Source organism: Marmota monax, unplaced genomic scaffold, assembly GCF_021218885.2.
Source record: "Marmota monax isolate L192 unplaced genomic scaffold, Marmota_monax_Labrador192_F-V1.1 WCK01_AAM20220418_F8-fsc00082, whole genome shotgun sequence".
NCBI lineage: Eukaryota > Metazoa > Chordata > Mammalia > Rodentia > Sciuridae > Marmota > Marmota monax.
In genome coordinates this window covers 2,516,773-2,534,640 of record NW_026695207.1, presented here as the reverse complement: position 1 = coordinate 2,534,640, position 17,868 = coordinate 2,516,773, and the positions used below count along the sequence as shown (strand labels likewise).

The window sequence follows — 17,868 nt, the reverse complement described above, 5'->3', positions numbered from 1 at the left end:
TTGGCCAAGAGTGAAGGCAGAAGAGGATGTGACTGAATTGTGACATCACTTCCCTTCTCTTTAGGAAAGTGAGAGATGCTACCGGAGTCGACATCAACATGCGTGTGGGAGTGCATTCAGGGAACGTCCTGTGCGGTGTGATTGGTCTGCAGAAGTGGCAGTATGACGTGTGGTCACATGACGTCACCTTGGCCAACCACATGGAAGCTGGAGGGGTCCCCGGGTAAGGCCAAACCTTGGATTTCTGTCTGCAAGTTGGCAGCACAATTAGAAGGGACAGGTCAACAGACTAGTACCTGCTCTGACCTTGATGACTTCTCTTGCTACACTGGTGTCACGTAAAACTCATGTCCAGTGGCTTCTTTTAATAAGTAGATAAACAGGAATTCTCGGACTGGGGATGTGGCTCAGTGGTGGAGCCCTGCCTAGCATGTGCAAGGTCCTGGGTTCCAAGCCCAACCCCACAAAGAAACAAAAACAAAAACTCAAACTTTCAAGTCTTGATTCCATCAACAGCCAGGACTACGTATCAGATACCTAACTGTAGCCCTTACACATTTGCATATTTATGAACAGAGACTGAGATAATGATGTTTTAAAATGCAGTCCAGACATGGTGTCTCTCCAGGGCTGGACACTGCCTGGGAGAGCAGCACCATCAAAATGATCAACTGTGGCACCCACTCATCTTTGTTAGAAGATGGACAAAGGAGCCTCAGTGCGAGGGCTGTGGTTTGGAGAGCCATGAGCACAAGCCCAGAGACGAGAGTCCACACTTGACACTGCTCAGCATTTCTGTTAAACACCTTGGAAGAGAGCCTCACATGCAAGCACTCAATATGATCACATTTTTTCTCTGCTGTAATTCACTGCAGCCCCCCTGCGGGATTCTGTGAGTGCAGAGAAGCGTCAGATCGCAGTAGCTCAAGGCCTCAAGGAAGCGCTCCTAAGCAGTGGTGGATGGAGTGTAGGCTCTAGTTACAGTCAGCCCCCCAAGAACATGTTGGTCTCCTTCATTTGGAGAGAAATTGCTGAAATCACAGACAAGTAGAAAACCTTTGTTCACATTTGTCCTTTCATATCTTGACTGTGCTTTTAATGTGGAATTTCAGACGTGTTCACATTTCCTCTGTCACCTTGGAGCACTTGAATGGAGCTTATAAAGTGGAGGAGGGAGATGGTGACATTAGGGACCCCTATTTAAAACAGCACCTGGTGAAAACCTACTTCGTAATCAACCCCAAGGTCAGTACCATTATGAAGAGTCTATGATTGGCCTTTTATTTCTGTGATTAAAAGGGAGGAGGGGCAAATTATTGGTATAGATGCTTTTAGTTAAGAACCGGTGTAATTCCTTGCTAGTCTTTGCCTCAAAAATGACTTCAATTGTATGGTTAAAAAAAAAAAAAAAAGACTTCAAATGCATTTAGTGGCTCAGCCATGAGTGATGTTTTGAAAGAATGAATTCAGGTGTTTATTAAGGGGGCACCATGGGGGCTGTGTGTGGCGGGGTGGGGGTACAGGGTGTTGGTGTGGGCGGCTGTGTTTGCTGGTCCCTGTCAACCAGTGTCAATGTCAGTGGATGCTGCCCCGAAGGGGTCACAGCCTGGAGAGCCATGAGTGGAGAAGCTGAATTAAGAGAAAACATTTTACTCTTGCCTTCAAAAGATGAAGAAATCCAACGAGATGAAATAGGTTGGACATAATGAAAAGGAAGGGAAGAAACATTTTTAAGATTAGCAAATCTTAGGCATCTATTTGGGTGAGAATGTGCGTATGTGTGTCTACATGTTTCCTTGCTCACCGAGAGAATCCCCGTCACCTGGAAGACAGGCCAGCCCTAGGAGCAGGGAGGAGCTCCCCTCACCAGGTTAGGAGCCAGGGGCTCAGAGCCCTGGGCTCTGCTCACTCTTCTCACTTCCTGCCAAGTGAGCAGTACCACAATTAGAGAGAAGACTCAGAAGATCCGAGGGGTTATGTAACAGCCCCCAACTCCCACAGCTAGCAAATGGTGACGTCTCAGCAAGAAAGACTGCTGAACCATGAAAACCAATATCTCAAAATCGAGATCAAGTTCGTGGATTTCATTCATGACAGCATCGCATCCCTTGGGAGACCAACTTCCAGCTGGCATGACGATTTATCTGGAGGTAGATGAGGTGAAGCAGCAGAGCTGTGGGGTGACAGAGGGATGCAAAGTTGGGTGCAAAGAACACTGTGTTCATGGAAGGCAGCTTAGCATGAGGAACACCCCAAAGCCAGCTACCACATCAGAAGAACACAACCATAAAAATGCCAAGGCAGATCAGCACGTTCTGTTGAAGAATTTACTTTATAAAAAATGTCCATTATTGCATTTATCGATTTTTCCTACCTTACAATGGCAGGTGAGTTTTACTCTCTGGAATAAAGTCACTCAGCTCAGGTAGTCTGTTCCCCTGTCCCACTGAAGGTGTTGAGTGCAGAAGCCAAAGAGAGTCGCTGGGCAGTGCGGGAGGAGCTGGGTCCGCAAGAGAGGGTGGAGCAGGAAGGAGTAGGTAGGCCCGGGGCTGTGGTGCAGCAGGTGTGACGCTTTGTCTCCTGTCCCAAGGGAGAGCGACGGAGTCCCCAGCACCTCTTCAGGCCTCGCCACACCCTGGACGGAGCCAAGATGAGAGCCTCTGTCCGCATGACCCGGTACTTGGAGTCCTGGGGCGCGGCCAAGCCCTTCGCCCATCTGCATCACAGGGATAGCATGACCACTGAGAACGGCAAGATCAGCACCACGGTGAGCTCGCTGCTGCCTCCAAAGCGCTAGGTGCTGGGGGAGAGCTGGGTTCCCTAACAAAAAGCTGGGCATCTCTGCCAGAATAGTTCTGGTCTGCAGTGCAGCCGGCTTACCATCCTCCTGCAAGTGACCTCCAAGGCCACATTGCTCAGGTTCTAACACACAGTGACTTTGCCCTTCAACTGTATAACCCAGCACAGCATTCTTTACAACTGAGCTGTTCTTTCGGCAGTTTCCTTTTGGTGTCCTTAAGCAGAAAGCATTGAGCGTCTCAATACGGAGATAAAGGCAGGGTATGCTCCAGCCTAAGCAGCACTACCAAGACTGTGCCAAGCCTGCGCTTTCAGACCTTCTGTGTAGCCACACACCCTCCACTGCTGGGGCTCTGCTCACTTCACTCCAGCTTCCAACCGAGAGCAAAGCTCTGGAGCCCCTTAGATCAGGGATGAGTACAGTAGGACAGCTGAAAGGGAGATGGGAAGTGGACCAACAGACGCAGGGAAAAATAAACACAGTCAGGCACTTAGAAAGTACCAATGGTATGACTGGATCCTAAAATCAGCCCTGAGGATAGTTTCATGTATAATGGCATTAATGGATGCAGTTGAGTAAAAAAAAGAAAAAGAAAAAAGAAAGAAAAAGAAAGAAAGATGTTACATAATAATTCTCAGTGGCTGGTGCCAAGCAACATGCCAGGCTGTCACAGGAAAGTGAAGCTTCTGCTCTCCCTTGCCCCACCCCCAGCATCTTACAATGACACCCCAATCAAGCATTCTTGTTTTGTCTTAATTATATCTTTTCTCAACTTGCCTCCATCCTTTTTTAAATTAAAAAAAAATGTGATCCAACATGGACTGCCCATCAGCTAGGCATCAGGGGATACTGCCAGGATAAGGGTTAGTGTGCATCCTCGTAGGCAAAGAAAGACCATAAGTAGGAAAACATTTAATGAGTAGGGTCATTTCAGGTGCTGGTGAGGACCACCATGAAGTTGAAATTGGTGATGTCATTGGAAGTGAACAGGGTGGGACAGCTACTCCTGGTGGGACAGCTGGGAGGTCTCGGGGAAAGAGAGGACCAAATTAGGACAGAGGTGGCAGGGGAGCAAACTCAGTGTCCCCAAGATGGAAATGACTGTGCCATCTGCTGGGGGCACAGAGGAGGCTGGGTGCTGGAGAGTTATTAGCGACGAGCAAACGAAAGTCACTGGGAGGGGACAGGCTAAGGTCAGGAGCTGATGTCTCCTTCTCAGTGTAAGGGGAAGTCGTGGGGGATCTGGAACAGGGAGAAGCATGATGGATTGATGCTTGGGAAAAAGAACAAGAGTGCAGGGATTCCAAGTGGGAACCATGCCTTCTAAGCTCAGGTTTCAGCAGCTGCAGGAGTAAGTTCAAGGTCTGATTTGAAAGCTGAGCAACGGAGACCTGGTGTTGGATAGGATCTGTGTGAGAGGGAGCAGCAAACCCTGCAGTTGAGAGACTGGTGGTGTCATGGGAATAGACGATGCATATGAGGATAAGATTGGGTTCATAAGATGGAAAACTCAAGACTTTTTTAATGGGCATCTTCAAATTGGTAGACCTTTTTAATAAGTGCAGGGGGGAAACAGATGATTGGAAAAGCACATCAGGAGCTCCTAGGAAAGGTCCAAGCTAGAGATGAGCTGAGAGGACCATTTTAGGTGATGTTTGAGGCCATGGGAGCAGAAGGAATCATCAAGAAGACAGTGATCCAAGCAGAGCCCTGGGGCTCCTGGAGCCTTGAAGAATTTACACTTGTTAGCAAAATTACCTAATGACCCTAGTACCCAATTGCCAATGAAAATTTATACTGCTGGCATTAGCAATGATTTGGAAAATTTTGCCTCAGTATTGCATTTATCATCTGTGCTCGGGGCCAGTAACTCAGTCTCCATAGAGACTTATTGTTTGCCTTCAATTACTTGGTGGGCTGGTTGATTTTTAAGAAATAAGAATAATTTATAAATATTTGCCTATGGTTTTCCAAGTAGTTTCTCTTGTATACCTGTCAAGGAAAAGGTCTTACTTCTCTGAATATGTGTGTGTGTGTTTGTGTGTGTGTATGTTTGCTATGATTGCTTATTTCCTATTAATCTTTATTATTCTCTGACTTTAGAGTGATCATCTCCCTTACTATCTGACTGTGGGACTGCAGGAATGATTTCAGTCTTGAGACAATACTGGTGAAAATCCCTGATCTAAGACTGGGCTGGAAACAGCTTCCAGTTACAAGAAGTTGTGCACAACCTGGAGGACCTCTTGCATGATTTTGCAATTTTCTTAGCTCTCTGGTCTCATCTGTGATGGGTTCAGTGCCAAGGCTTTTATCACCTTAGCAGAAATCAGTACAGACATCTTAAGAAAGTTCTATGTCTGCTTAATGTGCAGAGCCAGGACCAATTTTACTGAGCTGTGTCTCTTACTCATTTTCCAAAGATGCCACTGTAGTTCTTACTGATACATTCCAGGCTGGATCAACTGCCATTTCTTTTCTAATCCCCTCTGCAGAATTCCATCTACTCTGTGTTGAATAATGCATTGTTTTAACTTACATAATAAGGCATGGAGTACAATTACTTATTTTTAAAAGTCTTACATTTTTTGTCTAGATACACTTCTTAAGCAAACCTTTGAAATCAAGGCAACAAACGCAAATTTCAAAATTTCTTTGCTTCAACTTTCACTCACATTTCCTACTGCAAATGTTCAGAAGTGGATCTTTTTTCCCTCTTGTCTTAAACTAATACTGGTCATCAAGTTCTCCATCAGTGAACTCTGACCAGTGTCTCCCTTCCACACCTCTTTCTGGAACTTCAGAACTCGTCTGTTGAAGTCTTCTCACCCAGTGTTCTGTGACTCCACATACATAGCCTATGGCACCATTTTATAACAATTCAGTTCAGAGATAAGAATCCATGGTAGATTTTGCAGTTATATTTGTATTTTAAAGAACCTTCTAATTTGTCTGATTTTCACATGATTTTAAGTGGCTGATAGTAACCTTAGTAATAGTGCCCTGCATGGTATTGTCTAAAATCAAATTTATAATATCAAAATGTAAAAATTTGGGCTGGGGATATAGCTCAGTTGGTAGAGTGTTTGCCTTACATGCACAAGGCCCTGTGTTCAATCCCCAGCACCAAAATAAATAAATAAATAAATACATAAAAATTTTTTAGAATCAGATGATGATCCTGATACTTCCAACATCTATAGTTTACAGATGATGCCACACTGCAAATATGAACAGGGCTTTAAATCTTGATTCATATTTACAATTGAGCTCTTTCTTCACACAGGCAGTGATTTGTTACATAAATGATATTTGCCATGATTAAAGAAGAAATATGAAATTTATCATTATCAATGCAATATTTTTCTTGAAAGATGTTCTTAGTAACTAATAAACTTTTCTTTTTAATATAGGATGTACCAATGGGTCAGCATAATTTTCAAAACCGCACTTTAAGGTATGATATATATCTTTGACTAACTTTTAAGACTTCCTGCTGTTTACTTATTTCTGAGAATAATTATCATCAACTATAGTCATTTCAAAGGCTTCTTCTAAAAGAGCAGTTGCTTGTGAAAAGCCCGGTTACATTGCTTCCAGCTTCTAAGAATAAGGTTTTCAGTGTCTTGTTATTAGAATTACGAGAAGGAAAGGAAAATGACACCTGGTAATCATCTTAGAATGTTAAATTGTTTTCCTAAAATGATGCTTCTACATACCAATATGCAGTAAAAAATTGAACGGTCTTAAAATGCGTATGTTGTTTAAAATCAATTTTCAGGTTGAATCCTGAAGGTTAAAGCAAGTCTAGTCTTTCTGTAGTGAATGAGGATCTGCCTGCCCTCCCCAAACAGAGAGGAAACTCCCCACAAGTGTTCACAGGTGCCTGTCACATCCACGGTGAGAATCACATGCACTACTAGTTTTGACCCTATGTTCCTCTTTTGGCCTCAGCATTCCCATAAATTTGGTTTGGGAGTTCACCAAACTAATACTAGGAAGCTGCAATAAAGCTTGTAAGGCAACCTCCCTCTCCTCACAAAGGTCAGTTCATGGGAGGTGTGGCTAGATTTGCAGAAATGAAGGAACAATGGGAGATCTGATGTACTTTCTTATAGAAAAAGCCTTGTATCCAAGTAGAAACTGGACACTCGCAGAGGGCTACCTGCCCAGGCATGGCCATAGTGCCCCTTGTTGCAGAATGCTCCTGTGTGGCATTATAGGTTGTCATCGGTTCTAACTTCTGTTCTGTGCAAACTTTGAAATTTTAACATGGAGATGTAGCAGCTATAGCCCTTGTGCTTTATGCTATAAGAACAGTGGGGTTCTTAGACTTTGGAAGCATTATTTTTAAGTGACTTATACTGTACTAAAAGTACTTCAGCTAATCTAATGGACCCCAGAAGATACCTTGGCAAGGGCCGTAATTTGCTAGTAAATGTGTGAGCCATGGTTCCCAGAATGTCCCAGACTTCCTGACACTTTATATTCAATGTCTCTTTTGGTATCTGTCTAGATTTTGCTTTAAGAGTCTATTTATTGAAATACAATGAGAAATGCCTCAGGGGACTCCCATGTTCTGGGATGAGCGCAGCCAGGAACATGTTGACCACAGCTCTTTCCATCCACACTGAGCTGTGGAGTCACATTGTGGAAGGGGAGACAGCGAGGGCCAGTGGCTGAGCAGAGTGCCCAGAGGCATGTGCTGGGGACACGAAGCCAGGATTTGTGCGGGCTCTGTGACTCCAAAGCCCACATACCTCACCACCACTCTGTCCTACCTGCTGTGCTAAGGGCCTCTTCACTCCTTCCTCGGTGGCTGCTGACCTCCAGTGGCCTCCAGACCTTCTGGAGAGAGTGCTGCTCTGGTCATACTTACCTGGTTCTTGACACTTTCTGGCTTGGTGACAAGGACCCATAAACTTCCCTGAGACTCGAACTGGCCCAGGGCAGATGTGGCTTTTCCATACCTTCATAGAATAGCCCACGTAGGGGGGAACAGATTTGGGGAAAGAGGCTTGAGAGAAAGAATAGTGACAAATTGGAAAGAGGGACTGTGGTGCAGAGCAACTGGAAGACCAATCATGGGGTCAGGGGCAGGTGTGGGGACAGAAAATCAGCTGTGCTAAAAATCCAAGGAACAGAGTCCTTGGATCTGAGTCCTTAAATCAAGATCTCCTGGCAGTCAAGATCTCCTTCAGGATGTCTTATCTCCACAGCCAAGGTCTCAATCATAGATAAGGAAACCACAGGCATGTTACAGTCCTTGTGCAGATAATTAACTGAATTCAAATGATGCATAATACATGTCTTTATTGACGGTGTCATATGTCCCACTTATGATGCTGGTCTCATCTGAGCTGCTCCTAAGCAGATTAGCAAACTTTTGTAAGCCTGAATATCATATTTTTATTAGCTTCCAGGTACAGATGGTTCCTTCTTAGACTTTGAAAGACTTTGTGAAAAACACAGCCACCAAATTGAAGTTAAAAAAAAAAAACAAACTGAAGTCTAGTTGTGGAACTGAGAAGTTAAAATCAAGGGCTAAAGGTTGTACCTCACATTGCTTGGTTTCCTGACCCATGAGGGAGAATGCGTGAGCTATGCTATGATGCTGAGTTTCTATCTCTTTTAACAATGAACGAAGGATCCGGGGTCAGTGGTAAGACACATGCTGAGCTTGTACCAGGCCCTGGTTCCATCCTCAGCACCAAAAAGAAAAAAAGAAGGATTAAAATTAATTTAGCTCATTCAAATGGATTGGAATTTGCCATGCTAAACCCTCTTAATTCAGTTCTCTCTATCTATGGATGGATCACATCTACCATTCTGGGTTTTGAATGAGACTGCCCTCTACCTGTTTTAAGTGGGCAGGAGCAGAGGGTACAAATCCTCAAACACGGGATCTGCAATTGAAAACTCATTCATCTCATTAACGACCATCCTGTGAGATTTAATTACAGATAAATTATAAATTTGACATTACACCCCTCAGGCTATTCTTATCTATATTGAGAGGCAATTCTGATCTCAGAAAAGTGTTATTTTTATTCCAGATTATAATTTCTATTCATTTAATAATTAACCAATCAAAACACACAAAATCTTCACCTGTCCAAGCAGAGGCACATCTTGTTCAGCCAGCTGGCGAGGGCCAGGCTGAGCTGCCAACCTTTGCAGCAGATATTTAACTTTTAAAAATAGGTATTAGTTCAGTTTTCTCCTTTACATCATTCTCGTGAGAATTGTCGAGTTATCTTTAGGGTGCTCTTACTATTAGTTAGCATAATTCATTTAGAAAACATCTCCTGGTTAAGAATTTTTTGCTTCCAAGACCAAGTCTACGCATGTCAGTGGATTTTTCTGGGAGCAGCACTTTTACAAACTGAGGAACGTTGAAATACTCACAACGAAGCATCGATATGCCAGAAATAAAACTACTTCTGCAAAGTCTTGAAAATCTGACCAGGGAAAACCTGAGGGAGGAATGCCTATTTTATCAGACAAACCAGATTTTGACAGGGGAGCTTCTAGAGCTAGTGTACTCTGCCGTTAGGCAAAGCCTGAGGGCGGCCAGTCAAGCGCTAGCTCATCTCGGGGGAGAGAGCTCTTTATCTCCTATGCCACGCGTGCATGTTTAGCATTGATTTTCAAAGCCTGGTGCATTTCACTCTCTGAGTGATAAGCCAACATCTTACTGAACCAAATACTCGAGTCAACTTGTTGAGTCTGCAGAGTGGGTCTATGCTGACAGGGAAAAGCCTGCTCATAGGTCACTTTCCTTTTCCTGTTGTCGCTTTATAAACAATGTTAAACAGAAGTTTGGGCATTCTAGGAAAATAGGCCTGATACACGCTTTAGTACAGATACTCTGACGTGAGTTTCCTTTTCCATTTAGAACCAAGTCACAAAAGAAAAGATTTGAAGAAGAATTGAACGAAAGAATGATCCAAGCAATTGATGGAATCAATGCACAAAAGTGAGTACCTGGTCATCTTACATGATCTCACTTAAAACCCTATTGTTTAAAAATAATGCCATATTTTTAAAGACATTTCATGCTAGGCTCTGCAATGCTTATATGACAGAACCAAGTTTTCTAAGGCAATAATTGATTGCACCTCAGTTGGCCTTCCTGATAGCTTTTGTTAATAGTATTTCTTTCATCTTTTAAAAAAAAATCAATCCCTTCCTGGAAAATGTTTGCCAAGTCAATTACTAATAAACAACATGACCAGTCATCACAGAACATTCCAGCCTCATATATTCAGCAAGCAATGTTTATAAAAGCTTCACAGGGCTTCCATATGGGGAAATCTGCAGAGTGTATCCCGTGACACTGTTCATTCAGGATGCGTCGATTCCTCTGCAGAATTGGCGAGTGTTGAGATACCCACCGTTCTCAATCCTGGGAGACGGATGGAATTGGAATCCACAGTAAGCAGTGGGAGGAAGGCTCGTTCATTCAGCCTGCGAAGTCAGAATTGCTGCTGTAGTTTTAAACGATCTAAGAGATACAGAGAAAAAATGATTTAAAGGAAGTGTCAGCTCCCCCCGTCTGGGACGAGTGATGGCATCCATCCGCCTTTGCGTTCTCCTGAGGTGGCTTGGCACACAGGCACCATGAGGAACGGGAGGAAGGCCACTCTAGATGGTTCTGGCACGCATTAGACACTCGATGGATCATTGTAGAATTGAATTATAATGGACAGCAGTAGGTCTCCCTGAAAACCATCCCAGAAAGGTTTACATCTTTATAGAAACCTACTTGATTTTTATCCTGAAAGTCGACTCTTGGAAAGTGTAAATTATTTTCACCTAGAACTCTCTATTACCCACATACAGTTACAGGGCCTCAGTTAGTGTGTGGCTTTGCAAAATGCATGTCTGTTCTAGACTGTTCCACATAAATATTTAGAATATTCACATAGATTATGAAAGATCACATGACATGTATGTAAAGAGTGTGTGTGTGTGTGTGTGTGTGTGTGTATGTGTAAAGGCATACAAATCCATGCAATGCAGCATCGTGATTAGACAAGAGCTGCCAATCAGGTGTGCTGGCACATTGACCATCGCCATCCTGTGCTGCAGGAGACCAAGCCTCCCACCTTCCAGAGCTCCTGGGGCCCACAGCAGTGCCTAGACAGACATTGCTTTCTCTGGCATCAGGACCACCTCCACACCAGTCCAAATGTTGACACATCACAAACCAGGAAGCAAACGATTCCCTGTGTCCTACCAGTAGCTAACACCTGGGGAAGCATCCAATTCCATATAATGCAGGGGAAGGACCTCATTCAGTTGATGCTCTGTGACCCCCAACCTAATACAAGACATTAGAAGAAAATAAATCTTGACCAAGCTTAACTGCCAATAATAATACAACATCAAAAACCTGGCCTCTAATGTCAGCCTCCGCCTGTGCTCATGCAAAACTCCTGCCCTCCTGAACTCACTTTTAGAGCTTTCCTTCTAAAGGAATCCTTACAAAGTACAGTTGTGGCTTTGTTCTGTTAAGGTTGCTTTTGAATTGTCTGTTGTCTTCTCATCCCTTAGTATTCAAATTCGTGTTTAGTTGACACCTTTGTGTTTTCATGCTTTTTCTTCTAAAGTCATATCTCAGGTTGATGTCACTGCTTCTGTAATGGCTTTCCCAACATATTTCAGAAGTCAAATAGAAAAAAAAAAAAAGTCCAGGCTGTACTCAAAAAGTAAAAGGAACATTTTCTAGATAGAAGCTTTTATGCATCTACCTTTAATTAGCATGATAACATTTTGTTATGGAACACTACAGAATACTCACTAACTCCTCCTGTTTTGTTACGGCGTTCCCTGGTCTTTTAATATTGACTTGAGGACTCAACTGGGGCTCTAGGCCTGAGGTACCATTCAGTGGTTTTTCTGCTCTCGATATAAAGCAGTGATTTCTTTGCAGATTGTCCTCTGTTCCTTCACTTATCCATTCATCGAGCATTTGTAAGAAGATGAGTAACGCCAGTGTTTGTTCTGCATGAGACACACAGCACTCAGGCCTGCCTCTCCTGGGCGTGTGTCCACAGGGGCAGGGCCAAAGTTCTCTGAGGAGTGGTCCTGTAACCACTAACCCCATCAGGAAAGGCCCTGTCCAGTGGCCCCATTCAACCTCAGGCATTGCTTTAGAGGACATCTCCCAATACAGTCACCCTGGAGGTCAGGACTTTAGCACATGAAATGGGCAGGGGACACAAGCCTCCCACCCACAGCAGCAGGAGACTGGCCTTCTACTTCCTTGTCCCTTGGCTGTGAGAACTTGCATTCTTATACTCCAGAGAGACCCTCCACGAGGATGTGGGTGGGCCTCTGCCCATCCCATCCAGTCAGGACTTTGTTTAGAATTTTCTTTATTGGGCCTTGGCCAAATAAAGTATCTTAGGATAAACTAACAGGGAATCACTGATAGTCTATTCCAGGGACAGGGATGGGGTTAGATTTCTTCATGCCGTGGACAGCTTGTGTCAGGGAACATGTCAGAAGAACATGAATAACACACACATCTTTCCCCTCCTCCTCTCCCCTCCGCTCCTCTTTCTCCATAGTTCCCATTTCCAGAAACAATATTTGACCTTATCGGCCAACAGAAATCTTTTTTAAATCCAAACAACCAAAGCACATTATGAATCTCTGATCTTTTTACAATTCTGTAGTGGAAACTCAGACCACTTCAGAGAATTCACATAGAAACCAAATCTGAGCTGGCACGGTGGCACTCACCTGTCATCTCAGTGACTCAGGAGGCTGAGGCAGGAGGATTGTGAGTTCAGAGTCAACCACAGTAACTTGGCAAGTCCCTAAGCAATTTAGCAAGATCCTATCTCAAAATTATATTATATGTATATTATATATATATATATATATATATATATATATATATATATAAAATTAATATTATATTTTATGTATATATGGGCTGGGGATGTTGTTCAGTGGTCAAGCATGCCCAGTGCCAAATAAAAGAGCATGTCCTCCTTAATTCTAAGACGAGGTCATCTCCTAATGCTTCAAGGGAGAAGCCATAGATCAAACTCACTGCTGTGGGTAAAGGGAGGCCAGAGCATCAATAGCTGGAATTCAGTCATGTCCCCAAGCGCTCCTTGCTTATGAAGCAGGATGTTGGGTGCTGGGGACACTGGACAGGAAGTCCTGGTCCTGAGCACTTGCTGAGCACCTGCAGGACGCTGGTACCTGAAGAAGCCCAGATGGGAGCATGGGGCTGCTGATGAATGAGGGGTGGCTTCATTTCCACTTCACCCGACGCACTCAGTTGTTTTCCCAGCTCCAGCTCTCCAGGAGCACTTTGAAATTTGACTTTTCTTTTTCAATAAAGAAAAAGAAACATTTTTAGCAAATGACCTGCACATCTTATTCATAGGTTGATTAACGTACAGTTCTAGAGTGAGAGGGTTAAAATTTATCTTAAATTTTATTTTCTGGCCCTTTATTCTTTAAAATTTATTTTTATTTTTTTATTTGTTTTATTTTTTGGATTATACATGACCCTAGGATGTATTTTGACATTTCATCCTCCAACTAGTCTCTATAAAAGAGCAATGATATAATTCTGTATCTAGTACAATAGTCAGAAATACCAAAAATGTTATTTCCCTGATACCTGAAGTTTATAACATTGAATCGAGCAATGACATTAAATCCAGATTTGTATCCATCTCACTTTTAATGGAAGTCATTACAGACACGTAGCCTCACTTCCTGCCTCAGTGAGAAGTGGACCGTGCATAGCTGAGCCCGGGGTTATTCCAGGGGACAGGGTGTCGTCTGGCAGGGAGAGTGTGAGGACGGCCCAGGGGCTTCAAGCAGACCTGGGACTCCCCTCCTCTGCGGCCTGGCCTCCTGAGTGGACAGGTCCTGATGATGCTGTACATGAGTCACATCTAGAGACCTCACCTGCAAACAGAAGGCAGGGTCACCTCTGATGGCACACTGGGAGTGGCCCCGTTCACCTGTCCCTTCCATTGGTCCTCAAAGGCTTTCACCTTCCGTTTTGGTCAGCTTTGTCGCTGCCGTGACTAAAGGACCCGACCAGAACAACTATAGAGGAGGAAAAGTTTGTTTGAGGGCTCACACTTTCAGAGGTCTCAGTTTAACCATGTCCTGCACCAGGGCTGAAGACTCCAGGTGAGGCTGAGCAGAGGTGTGTGGCAGAGGGAAGCAGCTCACTTGATGACAGAAACAGAGAGAGACTCCACCCTCCAGATACAAAATACATACCCCATAGCCACGCCCCCAGTGAACCACCTCCTCCAGCCATATCCCACCTGCCTCCAGCCCCCACCCAGTTAATCCCATCAGGGATCAATTCACTGATTGAATTAAGACTATGACCCTATCATTTCTCTTCCAAACCTTCTTGCATTGTTTTACATATGAGCTTTTAGGGGACACCACATCTAAACCATAACACCCTCTATCTTCCTACTACATCTCAGGAGGTCACCATCCACAGAAGTACGACCAAGTGACTGAAAAAATACTACATAAGAAATTCATGTGAATTAATAATTGTTTGACTAGGTATAATGTTTTTTGAAAACTTACATAAAACGTAAGTTTTGCTCTAAGGTCCTAACATATGAGTTCTTGGTAGATGAATAGAAATATAGGTATAGATGTTGATATAGACATAGATATATATACAGTTGTATGCAAGCATAGACATAAACATACGTAGGTGTGAATATTTAAGATTACTATATTTTCCAAAATTCTACAAGTTTTTATTTGAGGATAATAAAACTATAAATCCCTCAGTGACTAACAAACCATCCAGCATTTCCAGGTACTTCTCTTTAATGCACAGAATTAGAATTTTTTGTATTCTTGCATTCATAGGTAGAAGAAGGTGCAATTTCCTATGTTTCTTAATTTTATTTCAGAGAGTGCACATCTAGTTTGTAGCTAAGTGTGTGACTGTGTCAGGCATTTACCCAGCTTCTGCAGCAGCATGCTGGGTGTCTTCGTGTGGCTTATTGGATAATACAACACTCTAGTGAAGGATTTTCTCCTTACATCCTTTCTCTATTTACAACTCTTTCTTAAAACAGACCTACAAGTTGGTCAACTGGAAAAACATGAACTTCCATGTAATTCTTATTTTTTTCCAACATTGGAGAAACACATATGTATGTATCCAGATGTTGATATGCATCCATACATATATGTTTATGTTTGCATCAGCAGATTCTCATTATGTTAGGTTTTAGCTATTGTTTAAAACTGCATTTGAACATGATTTTTCCTTTCTCAGGATTTAAATAATGATAATGAAAGGGTTTTCAGACAGTGTAGAGAGGCACAATCTCCTCACCTAGACCCCAGGGTTTCTGGCACTCAGGATGCTCAGAGTGATGTGCTCCTTGCTCTAAGGCAAGAAAAGGGACAGTTCTCTAGGAACCAAGTCCCTGGGGAAAGGAAGCCCCCATGTGACTTGAGAAAAACTTCAGGGAATCAATTTATTGACATACTTGAATCCTTCTGATAACATTTCCCTAGTTGCTTAACGTGGACAGCTTGAGTTTCAATCTGACCTGGCAGTCGGTTTGCAATACAGGACCTTCTAAGGAGGGTCAGGTGCAACTGCAGATGCTATATTTGCACTTCCTGTTAGCAATCTCAGCATTCCATATCCAACAAGTTGGAATTGTACATTTCTTAAAAATATTCAGTTTGGGATGATTTACAATCAAGGAAGAATGCAAGTCATTTCATAAAAAGTGGTTCCAGATGTTTGGTTGGAGCGTTGGATTCATGATGACTGTTCTTTTCATTTCCAGGCAATGGCTCAAGTCTGAAGACATTCAGAGAATCTCACTGCTTTTCTATAACAAAGTCCTAGAGAAAGAAGTAAGCCTTTTTATATATTTATTTATTTTTACTCAAAATCAATTGATTTTTCTGAATTGGTAGTTTTGAATTCCTTCATAATCTGGGGTCATGTTTTTTGCATGTGACATTTAAGCTGCTTCTATCAGAACTCCTCTGGCTTGGGTGGTTCTTTTGTGCATACATTGTTCAGTGTGTCTCAGCCTCCCTCTCTGGCCTCTCAGTCTGCCCAGCACTCTGTAATAGATGGCGGCTGCAGTATGTCTGAGATCCGGGGCAAAGGGAGAGTGCAGCAGCTGATGCCTGGCTTCCTTGATGTGATGTTTTCTCTGAAAAGGCTTTAAAAGAAAGCAAAATCCTCCCTGATGAATTTTCAGTGTATTTATACAAATTGCTTTAATATTTTTGACAAAAATGAGTCTACTTTCAACACCTGTTCAGGAAAATTAGAAAACTCACATTTTTAAGTTTTTGTTGCATGTAAATGTTTTCTCATTATGACTTTCAAGGAGCTGTTTCAGGCACAAATAAGAAGCAGATGATTAATTTTTACCCATGGAGTTTTGCATGGCCTTGCTAAATGACTTCAGCAGTCACACAGGAAGGATAATTGTTCTTCCAGGTTCATTTCACGTCATCCGCCCTTTGTTTTGTGTGGGTCCAGAGAAGGAACAAGATTTACAGGTTGTCTCATTCATCCAACCATAGAATTAAAGTCTTAGTTTGAGCAAAAGTGATTAATGGTACTTTTTGCAACACTGGCATTAAAATTCTGTTTAGAAAATCAGATTCATTGTTTCACGGATATCAAATGAAAATATCAAGCATCCAAATTCTTCTAAAATTCACCAGTGTTGGAAATTACAGGTACACGCAAACTTTCCTTTGCATTTGTGGTCAAGAAAATCAATTTCTATGTCTAAGTAAAGGATGTAGATGGTGTAGCAAACTGACACCTGACAGAATGGGTTTTACTGACCACGTTAGCCTGAAGTGACAGTCACAGATACTGATGGCTGCCTGTTTCACTGTTTCATTATTCCTTCCTGATAGAAGTCCATTTCCCTTGTTGATACCAAATGAAATTGCACCTCACATCTCTGTACAAAGCTCAGAAGAAGTCAAAAGACAAGGATGTAATTGAATGCACAGGATGTAATCACACTTCAGCATTTATGCTAATATGACCTCTTCATCAGCATGTAAAGTACCCTGGCTATTCAGTCACAAAAGTCACTAGAAAAAAATTCTAGTAAAGAGAAGGTAATTATCATTAAAAACGTGGCCTTTGCTTCCATTCCCAGGAGTACATATTTGCAGATGCCAACTCTAAGGCAATTTTTAGAGTGCATGGAAACGTAAGTCCTGCCGTCCCCAGCTGCACTCCAGGCTCTCGGGAAGGGGGAAGGCAGCCAGGAGTCCATCCTTCAACACTGAAACCCCAGCATGCCTTTCTCCATAACTTGGGAGAAAGATAATACAAACGGACAATGTTTCAGGAGGTTTAAATGGTGACAACGTCACCATATTTTATTTCCTCTAATTTTATGATAAACCCTCTTTGGGGAGGCAGTGTAGGTTTGTGGATGAATGGGAGCCTAAATCCAGTCCAGCTGAGGGTCCTGGCTACCTCATGCACTGTATCTCCCTGAGCATGTGATCACACAATCCCCCTGCAGTCCCCTCATTCAAACCAGGGACAGCAGTGGCTCCAGCCATGTGAGCTGTTGTGAGGATGAGTGATCTAGGACCTGGGGCCCCTGGAGAGGCGGGCATGTGGCCAGGGCTGCATGCAACAGAGACCACATCTCGCCCGTGCGCAGTGCCCGTGTGCCTGCACAGGTCAGGCAGGGCAGCCCAGCCAGGCAGCCCACAGTGGTCAGTCCATGGTCCTGGAGGGTTGGGAGAACCCAGTGCACCCCTGCTGATTGTGCTGGACCTGAAGGAAGGGCATGTCCAGGAGCCAGCCCTCACGCCTCCCCTTATGTCTTTACTCCCCATCAGCTAAGCAGCAGTGACATAAATAATAAAACGAAATGCTAAATGGAATGCGTTTCCTCGACCCTGTTCAAAAGTATGTGAAAATGGCACAGTTCCGTGGCTCATTCCACTCACCCCCTCAGATTCCCAGCCAGGCACCTCTCTCCTTAAGGCAGTGATTCAGTTACACACAAATGCGTTTCCGAACA

General features: G+C 43.3%; 1 protein-coding gene across 1 annotated transcript in view; it reads left to right on the top strand.

The window, feature by feature from the left end:
- Window positions 1-17,868, top strand: part of Adcy2 (adenylate cyclase 2) — a 377,019-nt gene that overhangs the window by 268,603 nt on the left and 90,548 nt on the right. Inside the window, exons 8-13 of the mRNA XM_046430364.1 lie at window positions 65-223; window positions 1,113-1,245; window positions 2,591-2,767; window positions 6,214-6,257; window positions 9,699-9,779; window positions 15,631-15,700. Coding sequence (XP_046286320.1) covers window positions 65-223; window positions 1,113-1,245; window positions 2,591-2,767; window positions 6,214-6,257; window positions 9,699-9,779; window positions 15,631-15,700 — 664 coding nt within the window. The remainder of the gene's footprint in view (window positions 1-64; window positions 224-1,112; window positions 1,246-2,590; window positions 2,768-6,213; window positions 6,258-9,698; window positions 9,780-15,630; window positions 15,701-17,868) is intronic.